The sequence below is a fragment of the Cajanus cajan genome, chromosome 3 (genome assembly GCF_000230855.2).
Source record: "Cajanus cajan strain Asha chromosome 3, NIPB_CcT2T_4, whole genome shotgun sequence".
Classification (NCBI taxonomy): Eukaryota; Viridiplantae; Streptophyta; class Magnoliopsida; order Fabales; family Fabaceae; genus Cajanus; species Cajanus cajan.
Genome location: NC_138519.1, coordinates 74451472 through 74467830, shown reverse-complemented (window position 1 = coordinate 74467830; position 16359 = coordinate 74451472). Strand labels below are relative to the sequence as shown.

At 32.8% G+C, this 16359-nt stretch overlaps 2 protein-coding genes across 3 annotated transcripts; both read right to left on the bottom strand.

The window, feature by feature from the left end:
* Positions 1-39: 39 nt before the first annotated feature.
* LOC109796570 (large ribosomal subunit protein uL16) lies at positions 40-2165 on the bottom strand. Its single transcript, XM_020356239.3, has 4 exons — positions 2017-2165; positions 1290-1791; positions 493-574; positions 40-362 (listed from the first exon to the last, which is right to left on the bottom strand). The coding sequence occupies exons 1-4, from the start codon at positions 2147-2149 to the stop codon at positions 294-296; spliced, it is 786 nt and encodes a 261-aa protein (XP_020211828.2). The 5' UTR covers positions 2150-2165; the 3' UTR covers positions 40-293.
* A 1101-nt stretch (positions 2166-3266) lies between these two features.
* Positions 3267-14943, bottom strand: LOC109797287 (putative LRR receptor-like serine/threonine-protein kinase At1g06840). 2 transcript variants are annotated; one of them, XM_020357275.3, is made up of 21 exons: positions 14729-14943; positions 14120-14296; positions 12865-13015; positions 12205-12276; positions 11953-12024; positions 11539-11682; positions 11322-11393; positions 11130-11201; positions 9796-9870; positions 8861-8929; positions 8629-8697; positions 8400-8471; positions 8223-8309; positions 8008-8076; positions 7308-7792; positions 6599-6757; positions 5943-6220; positions 5398-5449; positions 4953-5203; positions 4179-4313; positions 3267-3871 (listed from the first exon to the last, which is right to left on the bottom strand). In XM_020357275.3, the coding sequence occupies exons 2-21, from the start codon at positions 14223-14225 to the stop codon at positions 3521-3523; spliced, it is 2841 nt and encodes a 946-aa protein (XP_020212864.1). In that variant the 5' UTR covers positions 14226-14296; positions 14729-14943; the 3' UTR covers positions 3267-3520. The 2 variants fall into 2 exon arrangements, with proteins under 2 accessions (XP_020212864.1, XP_029126726.1); XM_029270893.2 differs by having other exon boundaries at positions 14593-14730.
* Between the last annotated feature and the right edge of the window lie 1416 nt (positions 14944-16359).

Sequence of the window (16359 nt, the reverse complement as noted above, 5' to 3'; positions counted from 1 at the left end):
CGCCAATAATGGTAACCATACCATAGTTCAGGAACAATATACACGATAAAGGCCATGTTTATTTATTTATATACTGTTCAAACTGACAGAATAATGCGATTTAAATACATCAAATGTGCATCTTTCGAGCCCCCGGGACATATTGGAAGACCGTTAGACACATAATTCAGATATCTTCTAACAAAGACGTAGAAAGAAACACAATTTTATAGACTGTAATCAGCTGGAACATATCCATTCACCAGGTGAGAAGAAAAGTCATACATCCAACTAACTTCCCACTGGTACATGGCCTAAGCTGTAGCTGGCAAGAAAGCTCTTCCAGGCTCACGATTTGCCAAAGGTCCGTGACACCCAAGAACCTGAAAAGGATGGACAAAAGGTCAATCAACTGATCCAAAATACACTCAAAGCCTCCAAGTTCCCATAAGAGCAATGAATCACATTGCTGAAACTCTTTTCAAAACCACATATCACAGTCCAGAGACAAACCTTGACATTGACCCCATCCGGCACAATTCTGTTCTCAGACTTTAACTTTAAATACTCACTTCGACTGAACTTAGTAAATCCCCTGAAAATTGAAAGACAACAAACTATCAACTCAACGAACGTCACTACTAAATTCAAGCTTAGAATAGTAAAGTATTTTTTTTAATTATCTTTTTATCCTTATATTTTCATAAATTTTACCTTTTTAAGTCTCTCTATGTATCTTTTTTGTTTTGTTTTTTTTAATTTTTGTCATCTATTTCTATAAAAACTAAAAGATAAAATTTATACAACTATAAAGACTAAAAAAATAAAAATAATATATATAAGGATTAAAATGAAATATTATCGTTTAAATTAAATTATAAGAATAAAAAGGATAACTAAACATTTGCTTTTAAACCAAGCTAACTACTTTTGAGACATAGATATTAGAAGTGTTAAATAGGATAGATTAACTTAATTCGAAGAACAGACACATGAAGTGAAGGGACAATTTTTTAATGACTTGACTTAGTTTGAATTTGGCCTATTTTTTAATTATATTTAATTTTACAAAAGTAAAATATTGACTAAAATAAATTTAGTAAATTTTAGACCTCCAAATAATTATCCCATTATATCCCTAAATTGACCTGATTCTTTTTAGAACATTTTTTTTATAAACTTAATTTGTCATGCATAAACACTTAATGAAATTGACCCAATTGTTTTAAGACATTTTTGATAGTTGTAGTAGAGATGAGATGACCAAAGTATCCGTTCTCTCAACAAAATATTATTAACTAAGAACTTACCATTTTCTGCTAACAATGATCTTCTGGCGGCCGGGGAACTTGAACTTAGCGCGGCGAAGCGCCTCGCGAGCGTGGTGACCGTTGGCATCCCTACACCGTAGGGAGAGCAGCACCTGACCAATCCCGACTCTCGCACACGTCCCCTGCGGCTTCCCGAAGGCGCCCCTCATCCCCGTCTGGAGCCTGTCGGCGCCGGCGCACGATAGCATCTTGTTGATGCGGAGCACGTGGAAGGGGTGCACCCTCACGCGCAGGTGGAACGCGTCCTTCCCCGCCATCTTCGCCATGTACTTGTTGCACGCGATGCGCGCCGCCTCCAGCGCCTCGCTCGACACGTTCTCCTTCTCCCACGACACCAGGTGCACGCACAGAGGGAACTCCTCCGCGCTCTTCTTCTTCGTCCCCACGTCGTAGATTCGGATCTTCGGGTCGGGTACGCCGCGGCAGAAGCGCGATTTCGGGTACGGTTTGTTCTTTATCTGCCGGTAACACCTCGCTGGTCCTAAACATCCATAATATAATTTAATTCATAAATATAACATTTAATTGCTTCTTTTTTTTTTTTTGTAAATTTCTACGTACTATTTTAAGTTTCAAGTGTTTTACGAAAATAAGATGAAAATTATGAAAATAAATTTTGTAGCTTATTTTTAGCTTGTTAAGATTCATAAGTTGAAGAATTGAGAGAAGAGAAATGCTTTTTTTTTTCTTTTTTTTTTTTGCTTACTTCTTCCCATGGTGGTGTTGGTTTTCGATGAAATAGAACCTTTGAAAATGGAGAGGGGGGAAGTAGATGGTGCTCGTTTTATACCCTTCGGATGCCCGCGGTTTGGGCCTGTGTGCGTGTGAGCGTGCGTCATATTTTCAGAGTGGGGCCCGCGGGGGCTTTTGGACTAGGCCCAATGTGGGCCCAGAATGTTCGAGAAGGGGTTCGCTTGTTGGAGGCGCTACTTTTTGTGGCCGAATAATAGAAACTAGATTATTTTTTAAAACTAATTGCAAGAATGGTATGGAAATGCTCATTCAAAAAGAGAGAAAAATTTTGACATTTTACTAGCAAGTTCTTCGAGATTGGTTATTCACTAATAACTCACAAAGGAACTAATTTAGGGATGGTAATGAACCCGGATAGTGATAGATAGATAGTAAGGTAACCATCTATATTTATATGAGTATCCATTAAGCAGATACTCATAAATTTTATCAATACCTATGAGTGTTCATAGATATTTGTAAATTTTTTTTAAAATATATTATAAATAAGTTTAAATTTATATTTGATATTAATTATATTAAAAATAAGCAATTGATATTAATTTTTGAACTTGTAATTAATATTAATCTTTTAAAATATTAAAAATAATATAAAAATATAAAATATAAATATAAATATTTAAATAATTTTATTTAAAGGATACCTACATACAATCATATTCATCACCGTTTCACTTATAATTGGGTAGAAAAATATCCATATCCATTTTTCATAAATATCTATTTAGATTATTCATTTATTATTTGTAATGAATTTTATTCACAGATACTCGCAATTTCAGTTAATTTTTTTGTCATCCTTAATCTAATTCTAAATGGCCCATCCCCTTTGTTTGTTTTCTTCTTTAACCCTATATCAATCTCTTTCCTAATAAATATTTGTTAAACTTCCACATATTATTCTCCAAACTTGACCCTTTAATCCATCAAGAGAAAGATAGACGTAGGATTTGAAATATCCTTATAATGCTAACAACTTTTGACTATTCTCAAAAGGAAGATGTGTATAACTGTATAATGGGGCGAAAGCTGAACATGAGGAGAAAGGGAGGTTAAAGAAAACATTCTCTGTTCAAAGATATTCTGATGTATCTTTTGAAACAGCTGTGGAATTCTTTTTTAATTTTCCAAAACAAGCCTCAACTTTTGAAGTCCTTTTAATTTATAGTATAAATTATTTATAATCTACTGTATCAATACAAGTAACAAAAAACTTTTAATTTATAAACATGGTTCAAGAGGAATTCAATTCCCAGTACTTAACTAGAACTACATAAACTACCTTTAAGCTAAAATGGTGTACAAAATCGATATGCTATGTACCAGCCAGTGCTCCATCAGTAAGTATACACATTGTACAAAGAAGAGAATGCAGTACCATGTGCTCTCATTATTTAATGCACAGGACAATGGCAAACTCACATTGATAATAGTTTCATTCTCAACTTGTATAGTTTCTATCTTGGCTTGATGCTTGGTATTACTCCACTAACAAGGTCACTACCTGACACATCTCCTGATACAAAAGGAGTCTTCATAGCAGATGATGAAGATGGTGTGCTGTTACTGTCTGTTTTGCCAGAATCACTGGATACAAATTCAGCTCTCTTGGTATCTGATTCCGGCATAGTAGACCATATGTTTTCAAGCTCTCTGACCACTTCTGCCATTCTAGGCCGTGCCTCCGGCTCATCTTCACAACACTTCATGGCCAGAGTCAAAAACTTCTCCACATGCTCAGATGGATAAGACCCCATACGTCCATCGATGATTGAAAATATCACGCCAGATTGATATGCAACGTTGACCTGAAATCAGAAAAGTGGTAGTGTCAAGCACTATTATTTGATATCTTGAGAGGTAGGAAATGATTGAAGGAATATCTGCGTAATAAAAGGATACACATTACTTGGACATTGTTTAATTTGATTCAACCCATGATGTTGGCAAATACTTACTCAGGGCTGTCTACCCAAATGGATTAATAGTTCATGAATTTGGAAGAAAAAAAATGAAGAAATTGATAAATTGAATTTTCCAACTGTTGATCACATTGACCCAATCACACTTGATAGGGAATAGGGAGAGAATATAAGTCCTAAGATAAGCAAATACCTCTCTAACAATATTTTTGCCATGTGAGATAGGTTGCATCCCAGTCAAAAGTTCCAGAAATACCACGCCAAGACTATAAACATCACTCTTGTCAGTTAACTTGTGAGTCAAGAAGTACTCTGGATCAAGGTAACCCTGAAAATTCAAAACAGTGAAAAAACAAAATGTTAAAACTCATTAAATAAATAAAATCAACATTCCAGAACCCATACACACTTTACTGGTCATAGTTGAGATACTATTTGTTATACTCGAGCTTAATTGGAATGAGACAACTGCTGGGATGAACATGACCTAAAAGGATAGCCCACATTGTTCAAGTGGTCATCCTTATATACCATTATTTAATCTCCAAACCATCCAATGTAAGTGTTCATACCATTTGAATTTGGGACCCTAGACCCACCCTTTCATGTTTCAATATCCATTCTTTTCACAAAAGAAACACTCCTAACATTAGAGATAACAAGTGTTGGCATATAGAGGTTAAGAGCCTTTTTATGTTAGCGGCATCACAGAGCTGGCTTATAAGTACTATTCTAGTGCTTGACCTAACACCTGCTTGGATACAAATCTAGAAGTACTTTTGAGAGTTTTTTCACTGAAAATAACTCTTTGTTTTTAGTAGAGAAGCTCTTAAAAGCATTTTTAGTTTGTATCCCAATTCCCAACAGACTCCTAAATTAGTAATACAAAAATAAAGATTGATATTCTTGTACTTAGTTTACATGTGCACAATTTTAGCAAAACAAAATTGAATCATGAATGCCTTACCGGGGTCCCCTTTACCACTGTAGATACATGACCAGGCACAACTCCTTCCATATCTGGAACTGGAGCAAGCCGTGAAAGTCCAAAATCAGCCACTTTGGCGGCAAACTTAGAGTCCAATAAGATGTTGCTGGCCTTTACATCTCGGTGAAATATTGGAGGATCAGCTTCTGTGTGTAGATACATAAGACCTTTAGCTGCCCCTAGCGCAATCTTCAATCTCATGGCAAAAGTCAGAGGTTCTTTGGCTGTAACTGTAGTAAAACATTAAGCACATACTTAAGAGAGACAACATAGAAAGCCACTTAGGCACACAATTTCTATAAAACAAAATATCTACATCATTAGACTTGAAATGTACATAGCATCTGTGGCTACCAAGTCATCAGAACAATGCAATGGAAACCAAAAAATTAATAATATTAGAAAATAAGAACATAATATATACCAGAAAGGTGATCCCTCAATGTGCGATTCGGCATAAATTCATATACTAGCATCTGCAAGCATGAAACAACAACACAAATCCCAAATGGAAGAAATTCAATATAGTCAGATAAAGAAAGAAGACTGAAAGGGGGTTTATAACACCAAAATTATAGTTTAGATTTATAATAAACAATTTATATTGTAACACAATATGTTTTATTTATAGATAATTTATTTTAAAATATTAGAATTTAATTATAAATAATCATGTAAATTAAAAATTAAATTAAATTAAAAAATTAAAAAATTTATAAAAATTCTCTATCCAAGAAAATTTTTTAAAAATATTTTTACATAAGATAAATATTCGTATTTAATATATAAGAATTGATTTTGATAGCAATAATATCATCATCTAGTTAAAAGGTCACAAAATTATAGCTATGGAATTAGTGTATATTAAAACTTCCACAAATGACATCACAAATCCAAGATAATCCATTAAAATTACTAAAATAAAATATAGCAAGTGCTAAATTTTCTGAATTTGGAAACAAAAGTTACCTGTTCACCTTCTTCATCACAGTATCCAATCAGAGACACAAGGTTGCGATGATGTAACCTTGACAGTAATGATATTTCGGTAAGGAACTCCTTCTCACCTTGCAGGGATCCCTCTTGTGCACGTTTTATGGCAACGACTGTGCCATCAGAAAGAATACCTTTATAAACTTTCCCATAGCCCCCTTGTCCAACTTGAGCAGAGAAATTGTTTGTAGCAGAGGACAACTCTCCATAAGTAAAGGCTCTTACACCATCAATTTTTATTGAGATCTTTGATGCTGTGAATATACAAGTCCATGTTTATATAGATTTTATAACATGATAAGTTGATAATCAATCAGATATGGTTTGTAACAGTAAATACAAGCACCACATAACTTTTTAAATTCCAAACAGAAGTTCAAAACCGGAGGAAAAAGTGGATCTAGTTTCACCCTGAAAATGTTAAATTTCTGAGAGGAAACCTTGAAAAAAAAATTAAAGTAAGACCATTTTAGATGACATTAAAAGATAATTAGATTTCAAATACGGTTCAGGCTAAGTTAAAATAGCACACACAATAACATCACGACTGATCATTGTGAAAGAGGAAGAACACGAGACAAGTTAAAGAGAAAAATAGAAGTACACTTGCTAATTCATGATACGGAACTCACCATGACGTCTCTTGGAAATGCTATGATAATCTTTCAATTTTACTCTCAATATAAGAATGGTAACAATTGCAGATAATGTCACTGCACAGGCAATTGCCCCTATGACTATGCCAACCAATGCACCCGTACTTATCCCTGATTTTGAACTCTTGCCAATCTCTGAAACAATAATGAGCAGTATGAGGACAGTCATATGACAGTTTGCAATCATGATTCATGATATTCAATATTTGGATAACTATGGTACATATTGTCCAACAGTCTGTTCATTCACTGATGTGCTCTAGTGACATTAACTTTCCAATATTAACTAGCTCGCTCTTATTGATTTTGCACTTGACTTCAACACTTATAATATACTCTTAAACATAACACTGCATCTAGATCATGCAAATTATAGTTTCATTTTTTCTGAAAATCAAAGGTGCCCTAGTATGAACAACTAAATTAATAGAGAAAAGACTTGAAGGGGGTTAGTGCATCTGCACTGTCGATTTCTTCATTCTCTCATATCTAATCTTGTATTCCACTGATACAGATCAAGAGTTAAAGATTTTCTGTAAACATTGTCTTTCTTTCTACAATATTCTGATCCATGTTCATCCAGCTAAAGAAAATGTGATCACAATTTTATTGTTAAAAGTGCATGCATTAAATCCAGATTCGATCAAAGAACTCTAGCAGATCCTAAGAAGTTTCTGAGACTTACCATCCTGGTAAGGACCCAAAAGATCGAACCCAATCAGTTCATAAGGCCCAAACGTATCATTGTCTGGAATTAGCCATCCTGTAAACATGGTTGTGATCCGTTGCAGCTCACTTCTATTGAAAATATGATCACTAGTGTTATCAACATATACAGGAAAAAACTTCAACTCCATTGTTAGTCGAGGTCCTGGTTGCCAATAAAATTTATATTCTAGCTGATTGGTAGATATTTTAACTCCAGTAGTCATGTAGTCCTTAAACTCATTCAAATATGGAAGAAAATTTGAAAATCCAGGACTTTTCAGCCGATAGTCAACGATTAATGGAATCGCACAGAAACAATTCACAGAGTATTCATAAGGAGGAGGGCATGCTTGAGTGGGACAAGGACTGGAATTTGTGAACGAGCCATTTGTTTCAGTAGCTCCTTCAGATCCACAGAACTGATTCAGGGTTATATTTGAGCAAAGGGGATTTCCATCAAGCCTGAAATACAGTAATTTTCAGATAATTACATGTGAAGCTATTTCAAAATGATGGAATATATGCTAAATTTAATGTTCAATTCTTGACCTTCAGCAAAATGACACTAATCTTTTCAACATGCATAACAAGGAGAAAAAATAAAATGAAAATCTCCAGTCTCCACTACAATGATTTCAGAACAAACTGCAAAATAGCTAATAAGTTTTGGACCGTACCCAACTGTGACATTTGAAGGAAGATTGATACTGCCTGATATGGTTGTAAGATTATTATTTTCCAACTCCCTGCAAGATCAGAAACCTTTGCTCAGCAAACTAAAATTTAGAACTCGGTACTGAGTAGCATCTATGCACAAGGAAACACAGACGAATAAATGATATTAGCATGGTAAAATCCCCAATATTGTGAAATTTATCGCTTCAGATCTTACAAGAGAAATTTTTCTGTTCCATTTAAAGTCTTATTCTGCCAAATGGAGGAAGAAACACTGCCATCCAATGAATTGTTTGCAAGTGACCTGCCCCATAGAAGGATATTATTAGTAAATAAAATATTTATTTTATGACATAATTGATTAAATAAGAAATATGAAAGTTTAATAACTTACAATTTCTGAAGACGTGGAAGATCTGCAAAGTAGGATGGAATATTTCCAGTAAGTTGGTTGTTTGATAAATCACTGCACATATCACAAGAGGTCAAAAATAAAAATAATAAATAATAAATAAAAACTAACCATATTCTATAAATTTACTTTAACCAATAAATACAGAAAAATATTGACATAATTAAATGCAAAATCAATCAATGACAGATTAGATGATAGAGATTCTCACATGGTTGTGATATTTTCAGACAGCCTATTGGGAGGAATCGATTCATTCAACTGGTTGAAACTGAGGTCACTGAATTTACACAAATAATAGTGAGTAAACACAGTTACAAACTGCACTAGATTGTAACAAAAAAATTAAAAATTGCATTAGACTTTTTCTTTTCCAGACATGTACATTAGAATCTTCACTTTTCTCAGGAACAGTCACTTCTATTACAGATAACTAAACTTACAGATAAAGAAGGTGAGGTATCCTGCTTAAATCAGGAACGGGTCCTCGCAAGCTGCAATTCCTAAGGCTCCTGATCATACCAAGAAACCAGTAACAACATTTAGATAGTTAACCTTGACAAACTCTTCTGCTTGACCAAATTAAATTTTCTTCTCTGATGAAAATTTTTATTAAGTAGAGCATAGGAGAAAAGTAGGGGTGTTCAAGAACTGATCCAAACCATTTCAACCCACCAAACTGATTCAAAAAATCAAAAATTGAACAAATCCTTAAAACATTGTTTCCACATGTTGGGATACAAACATTTAGGCAATGGTATCATAGCCTCAGGTTGCATTCGGTGACAACCAATAAATTATAACTCTTATAAAAGTGATAAGCGATAATGTGATATATAAAGACAGATTTTTCTACATGAAAGGTTAGTCTCTTATTTGAGGGAAGGATTGTTAGCATACAAATAAGGTCTCACATCGACAAAATAAAAGAATAAATAACAACTTATAAAATATACACATACTTCAATGCTTGAGAAGCCTTTTGGATGATGACCAAAAATAAAATCGAGAGCTTAGCTTAAAGCAGACAATATCTCATCATTGTGGAGTTATGTATGAAACAACCTTATAAAAATAACAAAGTTATAACCCTTATAAAATATCCTCTAAGACAAATACCATAAAATAATCCCAACACCACAAGCATTTTTTTAAAACATTGTTTGCCCTGTGTTTATATACCCTAGCTAACATTTATCTCTTTTGTTATGATTGTCACTCCTACATATAAGAAATTAATCACAAAAGGTTATACTGTTATAGCATCTCAAATAGGTAACTCACAACTAAAATTTAAATTAAAGGCTCAGGCACCTCGGCTCCACTCCCTGTACTTGCAAAACTCACTTAAAGACAAGGGATTACAGAATTCACTTACATCTTCAACAACTTTGACATGTTCGCATATGTATCAGGAATGCTATTTGCTTCAAAGTTATTGTTATCAAGTTGACTGCAAGAACAAGAAGATAACGAAACACTATAAAAATCCAATTATATAACAATTTATTAAAACAGTCAACAATTTAAAAGCAGTAAACATCAAATCAATTGCCTCCCAGTCTTAGGGTTAACAAGCAGGGGGAAGTAAGAAATAGTAAGTAGAAAATAAAACCTTAAATTGAACTTTTCAGTTTCCAAAGTTTATGCGTTTATTTAATTATATCCCAATTTAAAATTTATCTGTAAATATATTGGCAATTTAATTGAAAAGATCTGGTAAATTGTTCTCCAACTTCTCTCAATGTATTTGAATAACATGACAAGAAAGTTTCATTGCTCTATTTGGTTTAAGGCATTCACATCAAGATCCTTTTCCTTGTGTTTTCAGAAGCATTCTACATTCTTCCTTTACAATGAATAAATAGGAACATCATTTTCTCCCTAATCACAAGCCATTATCAAAGGCAAGCAGAAATGAAATGCATGCTTTACGCCACCTTGAAGTTGACAAGAACTATTTTAGTATTATTTATCTACTGTGGATGCACAGCTGAAATCATAATTATGGGATTAGCTCTTTGACATGGTAATGCAGAACTACGGTTGAAGCACATTTATGCTGTGTTGAAAATTTGATCCTCTATAATAGGAAATAGAATGCATCAACAAGACAAACACTAAATGGCTTTCATGTTTTCAAAAATGTGTTTGGCTCAGCTTCTCCTTTTAAGGAGAAGAAAAGCTCAAAAAATGTTGGGTCAAAAACTACCCAAGTGTCACGTAATTATTTTTAATTACATATGAAAGAATCAAATAATCCCAAACAGGGGAGAAAAAAATACAGAGGAAAACAAAAAACAAAGCAGCAAATATTATATTTATGATGTATATGACAGTCCAAATCATAGATGTTTCAAGAATGCAAGAGCTAACCAAGATTAAAACCAAGTGGAAAAGAGGCAAAGTGCAATTAGTTTTATAAAGCATAGGGCCTAGTTTGGATTAGCTTATTTTAATGAGAGCTTTTGAATTGAGATAAGTATTTGGTTCCTAACTCAAAAAAACAAAAATCTTGTAATAAGTTTATAGGGACTTATGATTTATGAAGAAGTTAGATGATAAAACATCTAAAAAAAGTTGAAGTTACATTCATTTAATTCTAACTTATGCAAGAAGTTCTTGTTGAGATAATTCATCCAAAAATAAAAAAAATAAAATAAAACTTTATATGCTTGCACACATATATTACAAAAAGAATAAGAAACCTACATGATAAGTAAGTTTGGCATTTTGTACAGCTCAGGGGGAAGATATCCTGATAAGTTGTTATTGTCGAGAAGACTGCAGGGCCAGAGATGCATCTTGTGAACAACATATAGACATGATAATTAAGGTTCAAAATAAAACAGAAAATATGTTAGTAGCTGCAGTTATGTCAATGATATTCAATTACCAACTTACAGGTGAACCAGGTTTGGTAATCGGGAAAGCTCCGGTGGAATTTGCCCGCTAAGTGAATTATTGTTCATGTGACTGCTCCATTGGGGGGGAAAAAATAAACATTATTTTCTTCTCATTTTTTTATCATAATAACAATTGCTGAGAAATAAAAGAGTTCATGTAAAAACAGCAAGAGTGGTCATTCCTTAAACTGCATTTCCATTGTAAAGAACCTTACAAATGCTTTGTCATGTTCAGGTTTGCAAATGACTTAGGTATAGGGCCTGATATTTGGTTCTGATCAATTTGTATTCTATTCAGGTTTGGAAGATAGCCAATCTCCTCTGGTAGTGAACCTGTTAAATTATTTCCATTCAGGAGCCTGCAAGAAAAGTATATTTAATGAGAAAGAATGCAGAAATGATGCAACTCTTGTTAAAATACCACTCCTTTGTTTATACAACTTTAACTCTATAGGAAACGGTATTTAATTCAATTTCTTTATAAGATCATTTCTGAATTCAAGCAATGACAAGGATGTTTATCCATTAATATGTCTAAAATGGGTTAAAATTACCCAGATAATAAAACAGCTTACTAATTTAATCATATAGTAACTAACATACATGCCTAAAGAGAAGGCTCAACTTACAAGAGTTCCAAACGTGTGATATTGCCAACTTGCTTCGGAATACTCCCACTTATGTTGTTCCACATAAAGTTCCTTTAGAATACAAAGAAAAACATGTATCAGAGGATGAAGGTAATTAAAAGCTGCAAAAGGGTGAAAAACACTGAAATCAGTGAAATCTACTTCACCAGCGAAAATGGCATCTAATAATGCTAATATGAAAATTGTTCAGAATATTTTTCATTTGAAACGTCAAATCAAAAACTGTCTTACAATCTTTTCATATAAGTTAATCTGCCAATCTCTGGTGCCAAAGTTCCGAACAAGTTCAGTCTCAGCAATTGCCTACAGACAAAGAAAAAAAATTAAGGAGTAGCAGTGACAAATGAAGCTCTCAATTCTCAGAGATTGATAGCTCTGCATTAGGTAGTATTGAATTATTGATGTCAGAATTAAAAGGCAATTGATGAACCAGATTGATCAAGACATGCAAACTCATCTACATATGCTGAAAAGATCATCATCAAGAGATGTGCAGTTGTGGCTCACAGCTGCCATCCTGTTTAGGTGATTATACTGATTTTTAGTTTACATAATATAAATTATTAAGAAAAGGGAATTGATCCTGTTGTGTGGAATTTTCACTTGGATTGTCTTATGTGAAAATCTCCATCATCAAAATCTCATACCTTCTAACTTTTATTATTTAAATCTTCTCTCTCTTAGCTTTAGTTTAGGATTGAGATTTCACTGAACAAAAATGTTATATGAGAGGCTCCAAACCCATTAAGAAAGTGTTTGACCTACAATGACTGTGAATCCTTTAACATAACACGATTGAGAGAGAGATTTATAAAAGATAGACAAAGGAAATGGTAGCCTGAAAATCATGTCATTTATGAAACAGAAATGTCTAGAAGATAGAATTCATACAATTCTTCAACATGTAGATAGCCATCATCTTGTGTTTCATTGTAGCACAAAACTCCTTTCCACCTTGATGTGCATGGGTCTCCTCTATTCCAATTGCTCAAATTTCCATTAGTATCAATCAAACTTCTCTTAATGGCTTTCAATGCTTCAACTGCATGTTAAACCAAATAAGAACATCATATATCAATAGAACCAAGCAAAACGATACGCATTATAAGCAAAACTTTACAGCTAGTTCCTATCTTTTTCTTTTATTGCAGTAATGGGTTCTCTGTTCTCATTTCTTAATTTTTGTAATAAAATCTGGACATTGATATTGTAAGGGATTCATGAATATCGTATTTGCAAATGTTATAATAATCTATGAAGAACTAACATGTCTACAGAATACCGTGTCGGCATACCCAACACATTTTCCACACAATACTTGGCAAAGACACCTTGACACACATTTGACATCTTTCCACCATGTTACAGTATTTTTTTTTTTTAGTTCAAACACCTCTACAACACAGTTTTAACACCTCTCCGACTATTAGTAATTTTACTGTGATCTTTTAGATGATAATTATAAATAGGAATAAATTATTAATGTGCTGGAAGCTTTTATTAATATATACCGTGACATATAAGATATTACTGGAAGTGTTCCCCAAGAGAAGAGTTACCACTTCAATAAAGACTTGTATGCCATCAAAGAGAAGCTACCATGAACCAAGTATCCCAAAAGCTTAAGTTGTTAGGTGAAGGCTCATGAATGGCTTTTAATAGTACATACCTAACATGCCCCCTCACCTCACACAAGGGTCCTTTGAGCTCAAAGTGTGGTTAATGCACAGGTTCACCTTCTTCTTTTTTTTTTTTTGACAACAACACACAGGTTCACCTACCTTATGCTTAAATTCAACTTTTAATTTTTTTGTACTTGGCAGAATAGAGGAAACGAGAACCTAACTATAAACTAAACCATATAGTTACAGAGACTTTTATATCATGTCATGAACCAACTTATTGCAGATTATTACAAACAAAATACAGATTATCAGGATATAGTATGTTCTTATTATCAAGATCTAAATCAATCTATTTTTATTTAAATCAGAATCATATCAATGTAATTATTAGAATATCAATTGGTAATTCAATATAATTGTTGCAATCCTGTTATATATCGAACATATTGTACATGTTTAATAGAAGCAAAGCAATCGGGGAATGCCCCAAAAAAACAAAGGCAAAAAGGAGAAAACTATACCTTCATCGGGAGCAGTGATGTTATTCTGCCCAGCAGCATGTAGCAAACAGAAGCAGAACCACAAGAAGAAAACAATTTCATGCTTGAAACTCTTTGAAAGATACATCCCAGGAATGCGAAAATCAATAGAAAACTCTCAAATATCACTCATGAACTAAGCAGTGTACTTTCCTCTCCCTGATAACAACAAACCAAGTTGTGAAAATTCCAGAGAGGAATCTCTACCTTTCATTGATATGTTGCATTAAAATACGCACAAAAGATTCATCATTCATGTCAATTATCACCTAACAGATTCCTACAAACTTGCTTCACAAAATGATACTGGTAAATGGTAATCAATACATATTTGTGCAGTTATAATCAGCTGAAATCATACTGATAATATGAACTAATATATACTAATACATCAGTACCATAATTATCTCATAGTAAGAAAATAGCATCAATTGATATGAAAATCCAGAAACAACCTTATGCATGCATCCAACTCCAAATCAAAAACCAACTTTAGAAACAACCCTTTGAAACTAGAGAAGCAAAATTGAAGCCAAAATGCAAAAAGACTTAAACTTTGGAACAGATAGTAGGAAGAAAGCGGAAACTAACACATGGGTGTGTGACAAGTAACAAGTTAAGTACGAAGAGGGTGGTGAAGCATATCAACGTGAACATGAAAAAGCAGAGGGTGTGATGTCTTGTCTGTAAGACCAGGTCTCCATAACAACAAATGCAGCAAAAAATGTGGTAAGGCCATCTTTTTCATTACTATGGGTTTGAACCGAATGCATTAAAAAATTGGTACAAGAAAATTAAATAAAGAAGCTATGAAATGAGGTTGGCGAATTTGACTTTATGATACATGAATGAGACATTCACTAAATCGAAAATGAACATTAAAAAGGATTGTGGGAACAACGTCCAACTACCACCGCCAGTGCATGAGAGAGATTATTATTACTCAAATAATAATAAAATCATTTATTATGTGAAAAATTATCATTAATAAACATAATAATTATGTGAAGTATCAATAAATTAAGTTATGGTGTATAAACTGACTTCAATTGTCACAAGTAGGTGCTCCTTGTATCTTAAACCAAGTTATTAATCCAATCTTATATATAAATAGTTTCCAGTATAAATAAATAATCACATAAATTATGTTAAAATTATGATGAATAAATTGTCAAGTGTAAAATGTTTTAGGTAATAACATTTTTATGTTTTACACGCTCAAAAATATTATAGTGATTTTTAAAAAAGTTAATATTTAATGAGTTAGTTTATTTAAACTTAAAAAATCATAGAAAAAAAAAGTGTTTTTTAAAAGAAAACAGTTTAGATAAATACATAAAAATGAAAATTAATTAATTTATTTTAAAATTATTTTTTAAAAACAATTAAACAAATCGATTTGCATTATAATGTACAGTACATGGATAACATAAATATTGACTAATTGCTAATATCGATGCAACACAACTTTTGTCGTTAGCACGGCAAAATGGAAGTAAATATAGATTCGTCAATATGGTAAACTAGAAATTTCGGCTACTTTCTTCAAATCACCAATCATTTTTTTTTCTGCTTCGACTCGGATTTCATTATTGTTATTCAAAAATAAAATTTAATCATATAAATAAAAGTTAATTACAGTAACCATCGAATCAATTTTTCAGATTCCTCATTGGAAGTGTTCATATTGTTTCACACTTTCGATTACGACCAATCCTAGGTAGGAAATGGGTGAATATTTTATTTTAGTCTTGGGAGAACAAAAATGTCAATTAGGTTAACCAATAGCAAGAAATTACGCAAATCTAAAATGAATCTACTTGTATTGCAAGCAAACAACATAATCAACTACGTAGTTACATGAATATTTAATAATAATTAAATTGGGTTTAGTCTCGTTTTCTTTTCTTTGGGTGAAATTTCTGGTTTTGTCAAACATGTGCTATTGCAGAAAGTAAACCAAATGCCACTAATAGCCAATCCTGAAAAAGTCTTCGAACACAAAAGTCAATAATTCAACTTCAATGTGTATCGATTAAACTTAATATAATCATAGAAGAAGAAAATAGAGATTAACCCATATGAAAAAAAAAATAAAATTTTGGAAACCTTTTTTACTTGGTCTTGGATTGTGTGATTGTGTTTGATGTTATGCCAACTTTTAAATGTATATGTTGTAAAGAAGTTTGTGTAAAATAATGGGTATCATACTTTGAATTGAT

Excerpts from the sequence above, each read along its gene's own strand:
- LOC109796570 (XM_020356239.3), bottom strand. The coding sequence starts at position 2,149 with ATGACGCACGCTCACACGCACACAGGCCCAAACCGCGGGCATCCGAAG. Across the intron at positions 1,792-2,016 it reads CAACACCACCATGGGAAGAA|GACCAGCGAGGTGTTACCGG; the intron begins GTAAGCAAAAAA and ends ATGGATGTTTAG. Across the intron at positions 575-1,289 it reads ATCATTGTTAGCAGAAAATG|GGGATTTACTAAGTTCAGTC; the intron begins GTAAGTTCTTAG and ends TTCAATTTTCAG.
- LOC109797287 (XM_020357275.3), bottom strand. The coding sequence starts at position 14,225 with ATGTATCTTTCAAAGAGTTTCAAGCATGAAATTGTTTTCTTCTTGTGG. Across the intron at positions 8,310-8,399 it reads CTTCCACGTCTTCAGAAATT|GTCACTTGCAAACAATTCAT; the intron begins GTAAGTTATTAA and ends TCTATGGGGCAG. Across the intron at positions 5,204-5,397 it reads ATTGAGGGATCACCTTTCTG|TTACAGCCAAAGAACCTCTG; the intron begins GTATATATTATG and ends GTTTTACTACAG.